The sequence below is a fragment of the Drosophila serrata genome, unplaced genomic scaffold, assembly GCF_035046125.1.
Source record: "Drosophila serrata isolate PLE 108 unplaced genomic scaffold, ASM3504612v1 contig_373, whole genome shotgun sequence".
NCBI classification, from domain to species: Eukaryota; Metazoa; Arthropoda; class Insecta; order Diptera; family Drosophilidae; genus Drosophila; species Drosophila serrata.
In genome coordinates this window covers 20,334-41,610 of record NW_028257271.1, presented here as the reverse complement: position 1 = coordinate 41,610, position 21,277 = coordinate 20,334, and the positions used below count along the sequence as shown (strand labels likewise).

Sequence of the window (21,277 nt, the reverse complement as noted above, 5' to 3'; positions counted from 1 at the left end):
GATATATCGGTATACACGGGACTTTGAGGGGTCAATATTTGCGACCCTCCACGGGACAAAATGGAAATTACCGGCAGCACGGGCATTCCCGCTGCACATTCGGGCACCAAATCTTTTCTTGCGCTCGATCTCAGCATCCTTGGATTTAATACTGAAATCGAGGGCTGGGCCGAGGGAGACCGCTGCACAGAGCCTGTTGTGGGTAGTTGGCATTCTCCTACATGCTGCCCACCAAAAGAGTTTTTTATTTTGCCCTCAAAGAAAAATTTGATAGCGTAAGGCTATTAAAATAGGTGTTTAGCGCCAAAAACATTTCATGTGTTTTACTGCCCTTGATTTGTCGCGAGGCCTCGGAGCAGTAGCGCAAGCCGATGTTTTTATTAACAACGTTCACCGTCCGAGCTGCAACACCAATGTACTTGGCACGCATGATGTTGTCGCACATGTTGGCACCTGCAGAAATAGACCAGGTTTTGGCGAAACAGACAATATTAACGGACATTAAGACTTTCCACTGTACCTGTACTTGAGAAAAAAACAGAGTTAAAAGATAAGAAGTGCAGCGGCACAACGAAAGCGAGACAGCGTGGGAGATAGAACACAAAAACGCAAACGAAAGCATAACGAAGAAAGCACAAAAAGGAAGGCAAAATATGCAAAAGCTAACACTAGCAGCACAACTTAATTGGGAAATAAAACCAATTAAATACACAAATCAGAATAGCTGCGTGCACACGCGAAGTGACCGGGGAGATGTTGTACACAAAATAGAAGATTTAATTTAACCCCGGTGGTTATTCGCAAACTTTAACCCAAATCGAGAGCGCAAGAAAGATGAAAGATGTAGATGAATCTTTGTCAGACTCTAAAATAGTCCTGCATTTGCTACCATCATTTCCACGGATTTTAAACACATATGTTTGCAAACACACTGATACGATTTTAGAGGGTTGTCCACGAAGCTGTACGCAACATATTCGAAGTGAGGATAATCCTGCAGACTTCGCATCGCGAGGAATACTTCTGAATGACCTCGTCGTTGAGGAACAGGCATGCTTAGAGATAAAGGCCGAAACCAAGGTTAATCTTCACATTTCTGATGACGGAAATACGCTAACCTGTATGATCAACAAAACTTCCTCATGGTGTCGTTTATTGAGGATACTCAGCTACTGCTTTTGTTTCGTTTGGCTTAGTAGAAGGAATCGACTTTCGATGGGAATTACAATTTGCACGATCTAGGATATTTACCTACGTTCAGAAGGAGTTCTGAAGTTAAGTGCCAGACAACCGTTAACCAAGAAGTCAAAGTTAATCAGATACAGTCCTCTCTTGACGAGCAGATAGTAATGGGTGTTGGTGGTCGCATAAATAATTCGATGGCTAATTATGACGCCAATCATCCTGCATCCAGCCTTAGAAATTTCCAATTGTCGGATTGCTTGTTCGATAACAACATTCTGCATCGCTACAAGCTGGAGTCGAAAACACATTTCACCGTCTACGCCAATTATATTGGATTCTAGATGCCCGAAACCTAATCTTCAAAGCTAAATTTAATTTGCAGAACTTGATTCTTGAAGCGAAGACACATAAATATTTAAGATATGGCTGACTTACCCTAATTTCGAGTCTAACCCGCTCGATGTTTTCTCCACACTGGCTTGGATTATGTTGGATCTGTGATGATCAAAGTATTGAAAGGTCGGACACCAAAATTTTGCAAATCTTGGTATGCAATTTTCGTTGCCTAACTACAAAGCAATTCATATTGAATTTGTAAGGGATCTGACATCTGCTTTTATAGCCGCTTTCAAACACTTTTGGTCTCGACGTGGGCCCATTGTAGATTTATATCCGGACAATGGCTCTACTTTTTATGAAACATAGATAAAATGCAATGGATCGCAATTACCCAAAGTCAGGATAAAAAGATTTTGAGCTTCTTGTAAAGTCACAAAATTAACATGCATTTCATCCCGCCTTCTGCACCCCATTTTGGAGGGATTTGGGAGACAGATCTACAAGCGCGCTATTCTTCCATTAACTGAGGGGGAGCCGGTATGTTAATGAATAGATCGGTAGTTCAACTGAATATTAATATTATTATCATAATTGTAAAAGCGCCTTCAGTTGTTATTATCTGCATATAATCATACCTAGTATAATGATCTTCTTTACAAATTAAAAGCTTTAAGATCACACTTACAGCCGAAAATGCAACATACATGGAACATCAGGCTTCTTCTTTTCTTACTGCCCGCACGTTTTAATAGTATCGGCAGTTAGATGAACTTGCTTATCGCATAAAACTTAGTCTAAAACCGCACCATAATTAATAAACTCAAAAAAAAAAGGGAATGAAATGAAAATACATAGTCAACTTCATTCATTAAGAATACAATAGTTGATTTTCTTTAAAACTAATAAATTATTTGGAAAATCTTATTAATATTAATACAATTTTATTAGTTCGGGATGTATGTACAATGCCATAATTTGATAAAAATTTGTCATTATCCTGATTAGGATCGTTATTTATCGTTGATAAATTCTTTTATTGATCCTCCGTAGAGGAGTGAGAGAGACAGAGCTAGCGCGCGATCTGCGCATCATGAAATAATGAGATTACGAAATGGTTCGTAAGATAGTACCCTGTTGTACCCTGCCACGTTTCTCTGTGGCATATTATGGTTAAGAGGGCACTTCTGAATACATCAAGGTTCTGGCAAAATCATCTTCCTGGCATAAGGTGAAGAAGGCAGTCAGAGTTGTCGCTGGCGGATTCAGGACTCTTTCTTGCACATTTCTTTCTGTGAAATAGACACGTTGACCATTCTCCAAATTGACTGCCAAGTGAACTACAGCTGGATAGCGTTCATGAATTGGGAACTAAAAAATTCTCCATGCAGCCTCGTTGCTGCTTATGTATCTTCCAACCTGGTATTGAGAGATTTCATCGACAACTCGTACTGCATTGCTGTCACCATTTTCTCCTGAACACCAAAAACTGCCATATCGCTGCCTTTATTCACTTGCTTGCAGTTATATTTAATCGATTTCACGGAACTGCAATATTCTACGTTGATGTGCGCTTTGTATGATTTTGACAATAGTGGTGAGTATGGAACCACCCAACGATTGTCTACCTCAATATCACCAATTCTCATGTTTAAATTTGCCGAAGTCCCTCCATCTTCAGTTGACCGTCTCCTATACAGAGGATATCCATCGTCCCCTGTTACGGTGTTGGCTGTAAATGCTCGAGGATATCGCTTGAAACACTTCCCGTCTACCATGCATGGTGAACATGGGTTGAGGGTACCACATGGGCCATGGATCATGTTCTTGATGACAACTTCATGCAAATCCGTATCAACCTCGGCCCGTGGAATCTCAGCGCATATAACATCGTCGATTTCGTCTGGAGTAATTTTATCATACAGCCAAATCAGTATGTGCGAATGCGGCAATCCTCTCTTCTGCCATTCTACTGAATACATCCAGCACCGCACAGATCCAAAAACTCCATGTTTCACAATAAAATCCATCAGTGACTTGAGCTTTTGTCTGAAAACACGGGCTGTGATGTCATGCCTATCCCTATATGATTGTCCAGGAAATAACAGCTGTACTATCTCGTTCCAAGCTGGATTTCATGTGAAGGTGATAAATAAATCTGGACGGCCGTAGCAACGAACATATGCCATGGAATCTTGAGCATATTCATGCATGTGGCGTGGACTACCTATGTATGAGGATGGCAAAATCGTGGGCTTTCCAACGTTGGTTACAGTGTTGCATTTTCCTTTATATCCAACGATGGTTTCTATTGCATCTATACGAGGTAGTCGTCAATTACAAAAAAAAAAAAATTAAAAACGAAATTTGAGAATAATGGCTTTATCTCAAATTTAATGAAGATCCGGTGGAAACCTGAAAAATTCTTTTTTTTTTTAATTATTTTCTATGGCAGCTATATGATATAGTCGTTCGTTCCGGCCCGCTCCGACATACATATATAGTAGAGTATATAGAAGACTTACTGCAAAAATTCATTCAGATAGCATTAAAAATGAGGGACTAGAGACTAAAACGGACATACCGACGGATAGAAAGACGGTAATGGCGAGATCGACCCGGTTGTTTATCCTGATCAAGAATGTATATGTCAGCAATGTCTTCATCACTCTTTGCAAACTTCTGACTAAAATTGCATACCGTTCAAGGATATAATGATTTTCCACTTTATATATGATTGTCCTTTAATGAAGTACTTATCTCTAAAACATGCGCTTATTATAACAAAATAAAAGTATTACACTAAGAATCATTAAAGATGGTGCACATGGTAAATTTACACAGCCACAACACAATTTATTGTTACCAAACACAATTAGCACTTTAATTATTGAATAATAAGCCTTATCGAAAGTCTAAATGGATTTAAATATGATCTATATATTTTCAAAGAGCTACGAACCAAAATATAATTATTTGGAAAAACTTGCAAAGCCAGTATGAGGAATCTGATATTACACATTTTCAAATGAAAGAGTTTTGTCACCACAAGAAGGAAAAACGAATCCATTATGATATTTGACTTTGGCATTAATTCATTTAATTTATCTCAAACGTATACATGTATGTATACGGAATTATTTCCCTGCAGTACCGCATGTCATCAATAGGCCACTGTCATCAACGCGCCGACTGCGACTTCTACCGAGGCCACGCTCTGCCGACTTCGACTTCTACTACGACGCTCTGCCCACAATACAGTTACGACGGTAGTCTAGACGGCAGTCGTCGGCAGTACCAGGGCCCGGCCGTTGATGAATTTTATTGATGAATTGTTGATGAATCATCGATGAATTGTTGACAACAGCCTAGGACATGCAAATGTTAAATTCTTCAACAATTTGTATGGTCATTCATCGATGTGTCATCAACAACACCGCCTTGACTGTTGATGAAACGTTGATGAATTACTAATGACTGGAACTGCAAGGTTAATTCGAAGTAATGCCAATTTTATTATAATGTTTAAGCAGGACGACTTTAACATTTATCGTGTATATCGAGTTCATGTAAAAAGCGATATGGATTATAATTTATATACATATGAATATATCAAGAACGTGTTGGGAAAAAAAATTTGGATTTCTACTAATCTCTAATGATGATGATCATATGAAAACTAGACGATACAGAAAAGGATTTAATCAATATATTATACCCGAAAAGTGTAATAAAATTTTTGGAAGAAAGTCAGTTCAATGTTCAGATTCATTTTCTTTAATAAACTGAGCTTAAACGTAATTATGAATTTGCTTTAATCGCCTTGTATAAATTCTATATTATAATTCTAACCAAACATGGATAAGGGAAATAGTCTATCTCATATTGGAAACAAAGTCATAGAAATACCTGTAGGATTATATGAGTTTGAGGATATTAGTAAATACATTTTTAATAAACTAAAGGAATATGAACTTCAGAATAATGTAACGATTGAATGTAATACCAACACCAATTGAATGTATATAAATTAATATCAAATTATAATTTTTGTGAAAACAAGGCAAAATTTTGGCCTTTAAAATGTAACGGATAATTACGAAATTATAAATTGATTGGACAATGGAAAAATCTTAACTGCGTTTTCTGAATTTGCATATAAATTAATATCAAATTATAATTTTTGTGAAAACAAGGCAAACTTTTGGCCTTTAAAATGTAACGGATAATTACGAAATTATAAATAACAATAGATCAAATTATGTGAAATAAATTTTTCGCCATGGATATAAATTGAACATAACACCACGAAATTTGATTTGTTGATAGAGTTACTGGGATGCGTAAAATAATTGCAGGGCCTATTTTCTTGATTAAATAAAATATGAGTTGAACAAATGCGAACTGGATAGGATACGTTTTACCTGAATTACAACAACTTTAGAACTTTCTCTCAGTTAGTAGACAGTAAGGAGTTCTTTACCGTAATGCTGGGTGGAGTGTTGGGGATTCGGTGAAGACTACAACAACTACTAACATAAGTTGAAAGTTCTCCTTCGTCGTTTCAAGTGACAGTGATAAAATTAAAATGTTTAATATAGTACAAAATGGAGCTACCCTCCCACTCGCATTCCGAAGTTGGGATTGCTACATATATACAGCATGGGTACAGGGAACACATCATATCTGGAATGTAAAGCTGTGTGCAAATAGAGATTGCCGTTTTGCTGTCATTGCTTTTACATTAAATGGACAGCTAATTACAAACAATTTAAAAAATAAAAAAGTATATCTAAGTTCCGAAGTCTATCCCTATGAGGATTTGAATTTTAAATATAAAGAGAATGGGTCTGCTGTCCTGTATGACATATAAACGAAATTTCAGGAGAGCTACTACTATGTACATTGAATTGTCTATTACAGCCCTTTTTAAGACCCCCTCTATTTTTTAAGTAAGGATCGTAAGTAAACGTCCACGTGTTTGGACGCTAGCCCACTACAAGGACCATATCTGCTTTATCACTGGTCCTACAGGAGACTGTTAGGATACGGTGCCGCCACTGACGCAGCCCCAATATCCTTATCATTCGACTTTCGGTGTGACTATAAGAATGCTTAAAAAAATAAATCTGATCAACCAGACAAAATAGTTGCCTATTTTGAAAGGCTGATCATTTTTATTTTTAAATTTAATTGGTCCTATCTTTACATAGGCATTGAAAAATTAAATGAAAAATATATTTTTTATATTAATATGAACTGTCTTTTCATTGAGTGTAGTAAAGAGTTAAGTTAAATGCACTGTTTCTCAATTTGTGCAATTTTAATTGGTAAACGCAGTGTTACAAATTCGATTTGCCTCGTTGCAGTTTGCAAGGAGTGCCTCAGCTTAGTCATGACCACGTTTGATCTGATTGGGTTCTTGAGCTGCTACATGGTAACCGCCAACCTGCTTATGCGAGAGATTTGGCGGAAAGGAGTCACATGGGATAAGCTGTTGTCAGGCGAGCTTGCCACAGGATTCGAGAAGTGGCGGCAAGAGATGAGCTATGTTAGGTGGTTCCAATATTCACGCTACTATTTTGGTACTGGGCGCGTACGAGCACTTCAGCTGCACTTTTTTGTGGACTTCAGCCAGTCGGCGTTTGCTGCCGACGGCGTATTGGTGGGCCACCTACGCAAACGACGACGTGTTCCAAAATGTACTCCGATGAGAACAATGTCAGTCTCGAGATTGGAACTACAGGCGGCCGTGCTGGGAACACGGCTGATAAACACTGTGAAATAGGAACCCAGTGTAGAGATAGACAGATACTTACTCTGGACGGATTCCAAAACAGTGATGCACTGGATAAGCAGTACCCACCGGCGGTATAAACAGTTTGTTCCAAACCGGCTGGTAGAAATCCTAGAGTCGACGGAAGTATCCTAATGAAGTTGGGTACTAACTGCCGAAAACGTAGCAGACGACGCAACCAGGCCGCAACGCCATGTGGACCTCAGTCAAGGGTCACGATGGCTACGCGGACCAGCGTTCCTACGGCAGCCAGAAGAGAATTGGCTGAAGAGCTCCTCTAGTGGTAGTTGTTGAACGAGAGCCACCGACGAGGAAGAAATGCCATGTGGGTTTGCGTTAGTAACTGCAAATGGATTTGTTATATCTTTCCAGAGGTTTTCAATCTACAACCGGCTGGTAAGGACAACAGCTTGGGTCCTTAGATTCGTCCGACAATGCCGCGGCCAGTATAGCGACAGTGAGAAGCATGGCAAACGAATGCGCCAAGGCGGAGCACATATTAATCCGGCAGGCGCAAAGTGAAGCGTTCTTCGGAGAAGAGAGGGACAAGACTAGAAATATCTCGAAAGAAGACAGCCAACTGCGAGGGCTGTCCCCGTATTTCGACGACGATGGAGTCATGAGTGCCATACATCGCCCGGCGCCCTATCATACTGTCCCACAGACATATGCTGACGGTGATGGTAATACACCACTACCACGAGAAGATGGGGCATCAGAACCACGATGCGACCATAGGCGAGATAGGGAAGATGTTCTGGATAACGAGCTTGCGGAGGCTGCTACGGAACGTGCTGGCTGATTGCTAGATTTGCAAGCTGCGGAGGGCACAACCGATGCAGCCAATAATGGGTCCCTTGACAGAGGACCGACTGGAAGCCAACGGAGGGCCATTTAAGCACACAGCCTTGGATTATTTGGACCATTGTACGTGACGATTGAACGTCGCATCGAGAACAGGTGGGTGGTACTGTTCACCTATTTAACCACGAGGGCCATCCATTTGGAGATGGCCCATGATTTTTCTACAGATTCCTATATCATCGCTATGAGGAACTTCATGAGCCGGCGAGAAACGGTGGTCGAGATGAGGAGCGATAAAGGAAAAAACTTTGTTGGAGCCAATCGAAAGGCTAGAAGATTCAACGAGGTTTTCGAGGCAGAGAAGATCCAGGGCGAGCCATCGTCCAAACGAATCGAATGGATATTTAACTGTCCAGCGAACCCAGCTGAGGGTGGCGCCTGGGAAAGGATGGTCCAGTGCGTCAAGAAGGTGCTGGCCCATATGATGAGGGAGCTGGCTCCCTGGAACATGTTCTGGAGAATCTGTTGATCGAGGCGGAGAACATAGTGTGGATCAGGAGGCTCCACTGACTCCCAACGACTTGCTAAAAGGAGTACCCAATCTCCCGGATCTCCAGGAGACAATGGACAGCTGTTGGAGTGGTGCACCACAAAGAAGCAGTGACGCCGGCCAGGATGATGAGAGACCGCTTCTGGAAGCGATGGGCACACGGGTACCTGCCTACTCTTGTGCACAGGGAGATATCGTGCGAGCATGTCGAGCCCCTGCGCCATGGAAACTTGTTGTTCATCTGCGATCCGGCCATACCACGTGGAAAGTAGAAACAAGGCATCGTGGAGGAGGTGTTCACTGGAGTAGATGGAGTGTCCAGGCGAGCGGCGGTAGGGACTGACGATCGAGCCAGGATGATTCGTCCTGCTTCGAAGCTATCTGTTCTGGATGTGGTGAATGCGACTGCTTCACGGGGGCGGGGATGTCACGGAACGGATAAGCTGACCTGCTAGAATATCGATTGTCAGTCAGTTTGAATTACGCGCCACTATGGTGCACTTTTGTTAAGTGTGTATTTGTGCTTCAAACCATGTTTGTAATTGGCCGCACTGTTTATGGCCGAAAGCTATGTTAAGTTCAGCGCCACGGTTATTCCGATCGGCGATCCTAGTAGAGAAGGGAGGAGATACTGCGGTATTTATAAGAAATGGGTTGAGGTTAAATCTAAGTCTATGTCGCTCATTACCTCACTTATCAAGTTTCAAGTGTTGTCTTCGCTACAAGATCTGGTATTTTCTTGTTTCGGTGGAGTCCAAAGTGTTAGAGGCAACTCCCGAGACTTGGACCGGCGTCAGGGGTATTATTAATATCGGGAGTACTCCCAGTCTGCCGCTGCAGCGACATTTTTTTCTGGGGTGTGGCTTTTCTATATATAATGTTTCTGTTCAATCAATTCCAATACAGTCCACTCCTCCTCGTAGCACTGTGCCAATATATGCCCTTACAAATACATATTTTTTCATAGTAATATGCATGCCCATATATTTTAAAATACATTTACAACCCACACCAGTCTACTCAGACTTCCGACAGTTTTCAAACACCCCCTTCTACGGGTTGTCGTCTACCCCCGGTGGAAACCGAAGCTTTCGTTGGTGATTATCTTGGCTGGCCCACCTTTTCACTCCGGTGGATAAATTGTTCCACCTGAAACCCAAAACATGGTCTGCAACTGCGAGAGCCCCTGAGCGCCGCCTCCATTCTTCAGGAAGTCAGGGTGGCTCCAGCACCCAGAGGGTGTGACCTTTGTCCCCACTCTCTTGAAATGAATGTACTCGAGCTTAAATTGTTCGGTACGAAGCCACAAACAGCGGGATTACCCTAGTGCCCACTCCTGCCTTACGTGCGGGAGACGGCATCACACTTTGCTGCTTCCCAGCAATACTTTCTCCAGTCAGATTCCTCCTGAACCGTCAAGTCCAGTATCCGCACCGATACGCCCGAGTTCGAGCTCCCGATTTCGTCAATTACTGGGTCCCATACAACGAAATCACTCACTCCTATCGTTGTCGAGTCTGCAGCGGGCGGTGTTAACTAACTGTTTGGCCCACGAACATTCCCAAGGCAAGTGCCCCAGTGGTGTGCGATGCCAAACGTGCATAAAGCATCAACACACGCTCCTGCATATGCCTGGTAGTCTGGTAGTCATCACACCATCGGTTACCTAGTTCGCTCCAGTAATGCTATATTTTTCCAGTCCGCTTCGAAAAGATGTCGCCACTTCACGCACAGCGAACGCTCTGGAGGGCAGACGTACCAGAGGTTTTCAGTCCTACCAATGAGTCTGCCCCGAAATTCAACCGTTACGGACGTTGACGTCTCCCTAGGATCAGTTGCATGTTCACGGCATATACGAATCTCCATGGCACTCCTCAGCCACTCCACGGCAGTAGACCACCGCTCCTCAGCTCTCGTTCGCCACGCCTAGGCAATTTCCGCCGCTCCCCAGGATGTGCCGCGGACAGCGGTCTTCGTTCCGTCCCTGTCTTTTCTTCTGCAACGAGAGTGAGAAAGTGACGGGGGGAGAACGTAACAGGAGGCACTCTGCGGCGCCGCTACTGCGAACCGAGCTTCCAAAAGCTCGGCCGCTCTTGCGCTCCCGTATTTTAGCCCTTCGCGTACTGCCCGCCGAGCAAATAAACGTGCTCCCGCTCTCCTTTCCCGTGTTCCTAAGCTTCGCTAGCTGCTAACCGAGCTGAGGAACGGCTAGTACGCGCCTCTCGGGCCCCGCTCTCGCACTGTTAAGCTTAGCTTATCGGTCGGGAGAGCGGCCCTTATGTTAAAGTTTAAGCAGTACAGGTTATATTTTTGCCTGTGTTGCGGTAGTTTTTTTTTTTCAACCCCAGAATCTTCAGCAGGATCGCCCCTCCCAAACAGGAATTATTTGGCAATACCAGATCTACTTACTCAGTTTTTGTAATTATGAAACTACTTGTCTTGCTCTTGCTTGTCAGCCATTTCAAGCCTTACTCTACGTCAACATAATACTTAGAAAAAAAGCGACAGAGAAAAAAGTATACCTGTTCTTTCGCTAAAAGACATTTTTGAAATTATTTAAAAAAAATATAGATATTTTTTTTTTCAACATTTTTCCATATTAGTTTAAAAAAAATTTAAAGGAAAGTCTATGTCATGTAGCTGCTATAAGAACGATCAAAAAAGTATATAGAAATTATAATAATTTGAAACTCTTAAACTAAATATCAACTTACCAAGGTTTTGTAATCTGAAGAACATCAATCAAGGACTGCAGCTGGTGACGAAAATGATCACTTACGGTTGATTTTGATTTAGATGATCCTCTAGGATAAGTTGAATTTGAACATTGGTTATCCTATAAAAATATGAATCATTGGTAAAATAACTAACCAATTTATGTATCTCTTCACACAGGTCACTAAAATGTGCAGTTATTATATGCTAGCAATTTTAAATATGATAATTATATTATAAAGTGCACTTTCAAGCTTTGTAAAGAACGTGGTCAAGAAAAAGAGAAATGAGGTCAAATCTGATAGTTGGTATTTTATTATATATATATGTATATATATAATATTGTAGTATGCACTCATATTAAATACCCACTGTACCGAGAGTACTTAAAGGGTACGCACTGTAACACTTTGTTGCAGTGTTTACATAATTCAAAGTCCAGGTCATAAACCCTAAATGGCCGAAATATGAACCGATCGCTATGGCTTAGCCCACACAAAGAAAGTGCTAGCGTCGGCATAATTGTAACACGAACAGACTACAAGTGCATATCCCTCGCGCTCCCACTTAAGAGGGCATAGCCTATACACATAGGTAAATACATACATAACAGTCTCTCTGCCGCCGCCTGTGAGCAGCGCAGCAACGAGACTTAGCCTTAATTAGAATTAAAGAATAATGTAAAAATCAGAGACTCTTGGATCGTTGGAGCGGCACCATCGCTGCTCCAAATCAAATAAAGAACCCAAAAAACTAAACTATGATTTTATACACTTTATGGCGACCGTGACATGGTTAAAATATTATCTTCTGGAAAAACGACTGTTCACTGCGGCCAAACTATACCAGCAGACACCCACCGTGGAGGAAGAAATAAAAAAAAATAAGTAAATCTGAGTGAGTAGTGTGTGGTGTGCTGGTGTCAAACATAAAATACAAAAAAGAATAGCGCACCTAAAGTGGCTATTATTTACAAATGAACCACCTCCGTCATGGGCCACAGCTCTAAAACTACAAAGTGAGCTTGATTTTTTTAAACCAAAAATAAATAAGCCCAAAATGCCGATCACAACTGACTTAGTAATAAGATACATAAACAAAGGAAAAAATTATCCTCCATCTCCTAAGGAAGTACCAAAAAGAATTGTCGGCTGCCCTGCCGACTACCCAGGGCCGCTGAACAGCGTGCATTGCAAATATACATGCACAAAGATGGACGATTAGTGCGAGAGGCAATCCGCCCCTTACACCTCTGTGGGATAAGTTGCCTGTGCGAAGCCAGCACCGGTACCGCCTGAGCCCATATGCCCACGACAGCAGCAGCAGATATAAAGCGTGGGAGGCACGACCGCCACCAGCGCCATCGAGGGAGCGCAGCGTAGCCAAACCGGCGACAACCAGCTGACGTGGTCAGAGGCGGCTCAGACCAAGGAGAAGGAAAGAAAGCGCATAATTTTTTTTATTTACCAATGCACTGCGTTGCATAATTCTTTTGATTGCACTGCGACGCTTTTATTTTTTATATAATATAATATAATTTGTAAAATTGAGCGGAACCTTTTCTGCCCATTTAGTCGTGTAGCCCGTAAAGCTATACAAAACAATAAGTAGGAAACCTGTTAAAATAGATGAGAAGTAATGCAATAAGCAAATTCTCCATAAAAAAAGTATAATTATCATAATCATAAGTATAGCATTAAGGTATATATACCACCCACGAAAATGACGTTAGATTTAAAAACAGTGGATTCCACTGCCACAACAAATACTTTTAATAGTCATTGTTGTTGAATTTTTTAATTAGTTTATTAAAAAATTAAAATTAACGAAAACCGAGATGTGGTGGCAGACTTGGCACGAACGAAAAAATTGGTGCGTCGCTTCGAGTTCAAAAAATTTTCTAGCTTAGCCTAGCTTATGCTATGGTTGGCGAAGGCGAGGCGAATTCGCGAAGAGCGCGAGAGAGCTTTATTGCGCTCTCGCCTTCGCCCTAAACTAACTACACTAAACTTCAAAATTATGAATTCAGCCAACAGTTGTTATAATGTGCGCATTTTTTTTTTAATGTTTAAAAAAGAAATACATGAGCCGGGCAAATAACCTGGATAAAATTTAAGCAGCAAACAAAAATGAAGAGCACAAACCACATTGAATAAACACAATTAGAGAAACTAATATTAATGTCTCTTAATATCTCCAATTAATTCATGTCCATAATATAATGAAATGGAACGAACTATATAAGAAAATAAATATTATAAAAATTGACTTCGACAAATCATATAAGGCACTCAATCAAAATAGACCAATACAAAAGAACACCATTAAAAAACATGTAGAAACTAATATTTCTACAATGAGAAATGAGAATGCTTTAATAAAGCGCGAATCATGATACATGGTAAAAGGGAAAAATTAAATCAAGATTGGTCCCAAGTATTAAAATTTTAGATCCGACTACGATCTAATTTAATATCAGTTAAATAAAAATTCAATTTAGAAATATCAGTACCGACCGTTCTTAACCCTTCCCTAACAGTTGACACTGGAAATAAACCAGAATCAACAGACCCAAACGACATTGACGAAATATAATCAGAAGAGCTTATCGAGGTAAACCCTAAAATAGAAGAGCAAGATAGAAATAATCTTATTATTCCAGCTGTATACATGTCAGATCTGGATAATTCTACAGATTCCGATACTTCAAGCATAATAGAGAATAAAATAAGCAATTCTATTACAATGGCATAATCAAATATTGATTTTATTAATATAGCATCTAAGCTTATACCAGTTTTTGATGGTAAGGCTGAAAATTTAACAAGATTCATTGATGCTTTACAAATAGTAGAAACAATAAAAGGCGAACACGAAGAATTAGCAGTTTCCATAATTAAAACAAAGCTAAAAGGTGTTACCAGAAATCTAATCGGTAAAGAAACAACGATTACTGAAGTGATTTCTAGACTAAGAGGCAACGTCAAAGGTGAAACTGTGGAAGTATTATCAGCGAAACTGATGACCCTACAGCAACGCAATAAAACTGCTAACCAGTACACACAAGAGGTTGAGCAGATGACGAAAGCTTTAGAAGGTGCATAAATAATAGATGGCTTACCTCTAGAACTAGCCAGAAGTTGTAAGTAAGTAATAAATATGCAATGTCTATTTAAACATGGAAAAAAAATTACTGCAAGATATGATGTTAACGATTTATATACCAATGGGGTACTTGACTTAGGTCAGTTTTTCCAAAGGCTTGAGACGCAAGCCGGTATACATAAAATCAGCCAACTCAAAGTGACACCGTGGGAAAATATCTTTGAACACGTTTCAATAGATAATTTCAAATTAATGGGCAATCAAATATAGAGAACATTGAGAGTAGCGTTACTCAACCCGGTGACAAATAACAAATTTAAAAGAAAAAGAAGCAATATTGTCTTCATTTCATGATGATCCAATTCAAGGAGGTCATACTAACATATCAAAAACTTTGGCCAAAGTAAAAAGACACTATTACTGGAAAAGTATGTCTAAAGATATAACTGAGTACGTAAGAAAAAGTCAAAAATGTCAGAAATCAAAAGTTACATAGCATACAAAGACCCCATTAACAATAACTGACACACCTATAAATGTTTTCGACAGAGTGATAGTGGACACTGTAGGTCCACTACCAAAATCAGAAAATGACAATGAATATGTAGTCACGCTGGTATGTGACTTAACAAAATACCTATTAGCCATACCAGTTGCAAATAAGAACGCAAATACTGTCGTTAAAGCAATTTTTGAATCATTTTTTCTGAAGTACGGTCCAATGAAGACGTTCATTACGGACATGGGAACAGAATACAAAAATTCAATTATCAATGACTTATTGAAATATTTAAACATTAAAAATATAACATCTACCGCACACCACCCCCAGACAGTAGGGACAATCGAAAGAAGTCATAGAACTTTTAATGAATATATACGATCCTACATATCGGTTGATAAAACTGATTGGGATGTATGGCTTCAATACTTCGTATTTTGTTTCAATACGACCCCCTGAATGGCACATAAATATTGTCCATATGAGTTAGTATTTGGTAAAACAAGTAATTTACCAAAGGAATTTAATAGTAAAGATAACATAGAAACCATATATAATATAGATGACTATGCTAAGGAGAGTAAATATAGATTAGAGGTAGCATATAAAAGAGCTAGAGTTATGTTAGAAGAAAATAAGAATAGAATTAAAATACTATATGATCAGAAAGTAAGAAATATAGATATATCAGTAGGAGATAAAGTTTTACTAAAAAACGAGACAGGTCATAAGTTAGATCCTAAATACACAGGTCCGTATAAAGTAACGGAAATAGGAGATAGAGATAACATCGTAATAACAAATAATAAAAATAAGAAGCAAATAGTTCAAAAAGATAGATTAACAAGAAAGGAAGCTAACTTCGGCACGCCGAAGTTTATATACCCTTGCAGATAGAACTTCTATGAATAGGAATCCATACAATATAAATTATATATATTTGTGTTAAAAAACAATGAAGTAATACCTGCTTTCATTTCATTCACCTATACATATTATATTTGCAGTTTTACATTTACAGATTTGCATTTTTCCTCTACATCAAACGATCGTTTGTATGGCACCTATATGAATTTGCCACAATTTAAGACTTATATAAAATGGCTATACCTCAAATTTGATGAAAATCAGCTGAAAACTAAAAAAGTTATAAATTTAATTGTATTAATTTCTCGATCGTTCCTATGGGAGCTATATGATATAGTAGTCCGATTTTCATAAAATTTTACACAAAATTTTAGAATAATATGAAATGGCTATATCTCAAATTTGATTAAATTCTGTTGAAAACTAAAAACGTTATCGCCACCGCGATTGTCAGTCTTCCGACAACAGCCACCGCCATTCTCATTCCTCTCAAATTTCTCGATCGTTCCTATGGGAGTTATATGATATATTAGTCCGATTTTCATAAAATTTTACACAAAATTGTAGAATAATATGAAACGGCTATATCTCAAATTTGATGAAAATCTGTTGAAAACTGAAAATGTTATACTTATTAATTGAATTAATTTCTCGATCATTCCTATGGCAGCTATATTATATAGTCGTCCGATTTTCATAAAATTTTACACAAAATTGTAGAATAATATGAAATGGCTATATCTCAAATTTGATCAAATTCTGTTGAAAACTAAAAATTTTATAATTTTTTTTGTAAAACTTTTCCGATCATTCCTATGACAGCTATATGATATAGTCATCCGATCCGGCCCGTTCCGACATATATACGAGTGAGAGTATATAGAAGACTAACTGCAAAGTTTCATTCAGATAGCTTCAAAACTGAGAGACTAGTTTGCGTAGAAACGGACAGACGGACAGACGGACATGGCTAGATCGACTCGGCTGTTGATCCTGATCAAGAATATATATACTTTATATAGTCGGAGGTGCCTCCTTCACTGCGTTGCAAACTTCTGACTGAAATTATAATACCCTGCAAGGGTATAAAAATATTTATTTCATAAATTGTACTAAGTATGGCCATGCTTAGATACACATCATTTTTTAGTAATTTCATTTTCTTTGTTTCAAATAAATAATACACAATTATTATACACAAATAAATAAATAAAATAAAATAAACAAGAAAGGAAGCTAACTTCGGCACGCCGAAGTTTATATACCCTTGCAGATAGAACTTCAATGACTAGAAATCCATGCAATATAAAATATATATCTTAATGTTAAAAAATAATGAAGTAATACCTGCTTTCATTTCATTCATCTATACATATTATATTTTCAGTTTTATATTCACAGATTTGCCTTTTTGCTCCACATCTAACGATCGTTTGTATGGCACCTATGTGATATAGTCGTCCGATTTTTATAAAATTTGACACAAAATTTAAGACTGATATAAAATGGATATATCTCAAATTTAATGGAAATCTGCTGAAAACTAAAAACGTTATAATTTTTAATTGTATTCATTTTTTGATCGTTTCTATGTCAGCTATGTTATATAGTAGTCCGGTTTTTTTGTAACTTTACACAAAATTGTAGATTAAAATAATATGGCTATATCTCATATTTGATGAAAATCTGGTGAAAACTGAAGAAGTTATAATCTTTAATTTTATTAATTTCTTTTATTTCTTATAAAATGCTATGTATCAAATTTGATGAAAATCTGTTGAAAACTGAAAATGTTATACTTTTTAATTGAATTAATTCCTCGATCGTTCCTATGGGAGCTATATGATATAGTAGTCCGATTTTCATAAAATTTTACACAAAATTGTAGAAAATATGAAGAGGCTATATCTGAAATTTGATCAAATTCTGTTGAAAACTGAAAATGTTATAATTTTTTTTTTTTAATTTTCCGATCATTCCTATGGCAGCTATATGATATAGTCGTCCGATCCGGCCCGTTCCGACATATATACGAGTGAGAGTATATAGAAGACTAACTGCAAAGTTTCATTCAGATAGCTTCAAAACTGAGAGACTAGTTGCGTAGAAACGGACAGACGGACTTGGCTAGATCAACTCGGCTGTTGATCCTGATCAAGAATATATATACTTTATATAGTCGGAGGTGCCTCCTTCACTGCGTTGCAATCTTCTGACTGAAATTATAATACCCTGCAAGGGTATAAAAAAGAGTAAAAACAAAAAATGTATTAATTAGAAATTATTATCTATACTATTATCTATACTATTATATAAAGAGGAAAGGTTTGAGTTTTTGTTTGTTTGTTTGTATGAATTGAATAGGCTCCGAAAGTACTTGGCAGATTTGAAAAATTCTTTCACTGTTGGAAAGCTACATCATTCCTGAGTGACATAGGCTATATTTAATTAAAAAAAAAAATAGGCATCTTTACTAAAATTACGATAACGTAGTCCAAGGTGTTAAAAAAATATCAAAAAACTACCGCCCTCTACAGGCAGCCAGCTGAATCAAAGCATTTCCTGTCAAACATTCAAAACATATTGAAATAAGGAATTGGAGATAAAAATTTTATTTTTTTGTTAAGGTTCAGTAAGAAACGAAGTCATGCCACCCAAGAAGTCGAGTTTGGGTCGTCGTAATCGCAATACAGAAGCAAAAAGACGTAAGATTACGAATATGACTAACGAAGAACGGGCCTCCATCAGAGAGACTGAGCGGCTGAGAGCAATGCAGATGCACAACGAAGAATCAGCAGAAAGACGAGCAGATAGGCTTGAGAGAAAACGATTGAGAGTTAGGCAGTCGCGTTCTGCAGCAATCGATTTGATTCCCTCTCAAAATAATGAACGCGACAGGGCAAGGGTAGCTGAAGCGCGTTTACAGCTTGCAGAAGATCAAAACCTGCAATACAATCGTCTTGCATTCAGATATAATCCAACTATTGATTACAGCTCGAATCGAATGTCGTTATTGGCCGGGTGCATCAGGTCTGCATATACTGTCAGGCCTCTTCGATTGAATCAGACGAAACTTCGGTCCGAGGAATATATCCATTTGCGGGATGCTGTGATGAATGACCGTAATACAACCAACGTTGGAAAGCTCACGATTTTGCCATCCTCATACATAGGTAGTCCACGCCACATGCATAAATATGGTCAAAATGACATGGCATATGTTCGTTGCTACGGCCGTCCAGATTTATTTATCACCTTCACATGCAATCCAGCTTGGGACGAGATAGTACAGCTGTTATTTCCTGGACAATCGTATAGGGATAGGCATGACATCACAGCCCGTGTTTTCAGACAAAAGCTCAAGTCACTGATGGATTTTATTGTGAAACATGGAGTTTTTGGATCTGTGCGGTGCTGGATGTATTCAGTAGAATGGCAGAAGAGAGTTTTGCCGCATGCGCACATACTGATTTGGCTGTATGATAAAATTACTCCAGATGAAATCGACGATGTTATATGCGCTGAGATTCCATGGGCCGAGGTTGATACGGATTTGCATGAAGTTGTCATCAAGAACATGATCCATGGCCCATGAGGTACCCTCAACCCATGTTCACCATGCATGGTAGACGGGAAGTGTTTCAAGCGATATCCTCGAGCATTTACAGCCAACACCGTAACAGGGGACGATGGATATCCTCTGTATAGGAGAAGGTCAACTGAAGATGGAGGGAGTTCGACAAATTTAAACATGAGAATTGGTGATATTGAGGTAGACAATCGTTGGGTGGTTCCATACTCAACACTATTGTCAAAATCATACAAAGCGCACATCAACGTAGAATATTGTAATTCCGTGAAATCGATTAAATATATCTGCAAGTACGTGAATAAAGGCAGCGATATGGCAGTTTTTGGTGTTCAGGCAGAAAATGGTGATAACAATGCAGTACGAGTTGTCGATGAAATATCTCAATACCAGGCTGGAAGATACATAAGCAGCAACGAGGCAGCATGGAGAATTTTTTCATTCCACATTCATGAACGCTATCCAGCTTCAGTTCACTTGGCAGTCCATTAGGAGAATGGTCAACGTGTCTATTTCACAGAAAGAAATGTGCAAGAAAGAGTCCTGAATCCGCCAGCGACAACTCTGACTGCCTTCTTCACCTTATGCCAGGAATATGATTTTGCCAGAACCTTGATGTATTCTGAAGTGCCCTCTTAACCATAATATGCCCAGCAGGTGGTCAACTAACTCATATACCGAGGATACCGATGATCCCAACTGATCTGCCAATCCCATTTAAACGGCTTCAATTTCCGGTAAAAAGATCTTTCGCATTAACAATTAACAAGTCACAAGGCAAAACCGAATTAGTATGGATCGATCTGCGAAAGAAATGTTTTACTCATGGTAACCTGTATGTTGGTCTATCGCGAGTCGGAGCCAATGAAAATCAATTTATTTTGCTGCCACAAAATAAAACATCAAATATTGTTTACAGAGAAGCTCTAACAAAATAAATGTATTTTCTTTTAGGGTTATGACCTCAATAATTGAAAAAAAAAACAAACAAAAAAATAAAGGATGAATATGTGTCATATTATTATTATTATTATGAATGTGTTAAAATTGACAAATCTAAATGTAATGTTTAATGCCCGTGCGAAGCCGGGACGGGCCGCTAGTTATTAAAATAACTTTATATTATTACGTTATTTTTCAAAAGGAGTGAGATTTGTATGCATTCATATTGAATACCCACTGTACCGAGAGTACTTAAAGGGTACGCACTGTAATACTTTGTTGCAGTGTTTACATAATTCAAAGTCCCGGTCATAAACCCTAAATGGCCGAAATATGAACCGATCGCAATGACTTAGCCCGCACAAAGGAAGTGCTAGCGTCGGCATAATTGTAACACGAACAGACTACATGTGCATATCCTTCGCGCTCCCACTTAAGAGAGCATAGGCTATATACATAAGAATATACATAAATACAAACAGTAGTCTTCATACATCATACTGAGTAGGCAATTAGACTACCACGAGTAAATCGTTTATTTTAAAATTGTAGGAGAAACAGCAGACACTATTTTTAGGGAGCTTATATTAAATACTAGCGATTAAGCACTAATTAATAACAGTACTTACTTTGAAAAGTAAAGTAACCACAGTCACGACCCAGTGTGGCCACGGAGAGATTTTTGGTGGTATTTTACGGGAAGAATTCGCTGCTTCATTTTACAGTATCTGATTTTTGCTTAAGTAGTTCGTTGCCAAAAAAGTGATGTGGGCACTAACTGTCGAACTAACAACTCAGTATTGACTTTTACAAGGGAACAATATAACAATAACATTGCCTAATTGTATATTTAATTAAACACCAGTGTATCACATATTATAAAGT

General features: G+C 38.7%; 1 protein-coding gene and 1 pseudogene across 1 annotated transcript in view; one reads left to right on the top strand and one right to left on the bottom strand.

The window, feature by feature from the left end:
• LOC110185378 (uncharacterized) overlaps nucleotides 1–21,277 on the bottom strand; it is a 348,293-nt gene that overhangs the window by 310,049 nt on the left and 16,967 nt on the right. The window contains exon 2 of the mRNA XM_086839423.1: nucleotides 11,387–11,508. Within this exon, the coding sequence (XP_086695549.1) occupies nucleotides 11,387–11,508 (122 nt within the window). The remainder of the gene's footprint in view (nucleotides 1–11,386; nucleotides 11,509–21,277) is intronic.
• On the top strand, nucleotides 7,999–8,944 carry LOC147642666 (uncharacterized; annotated as a pseudogene).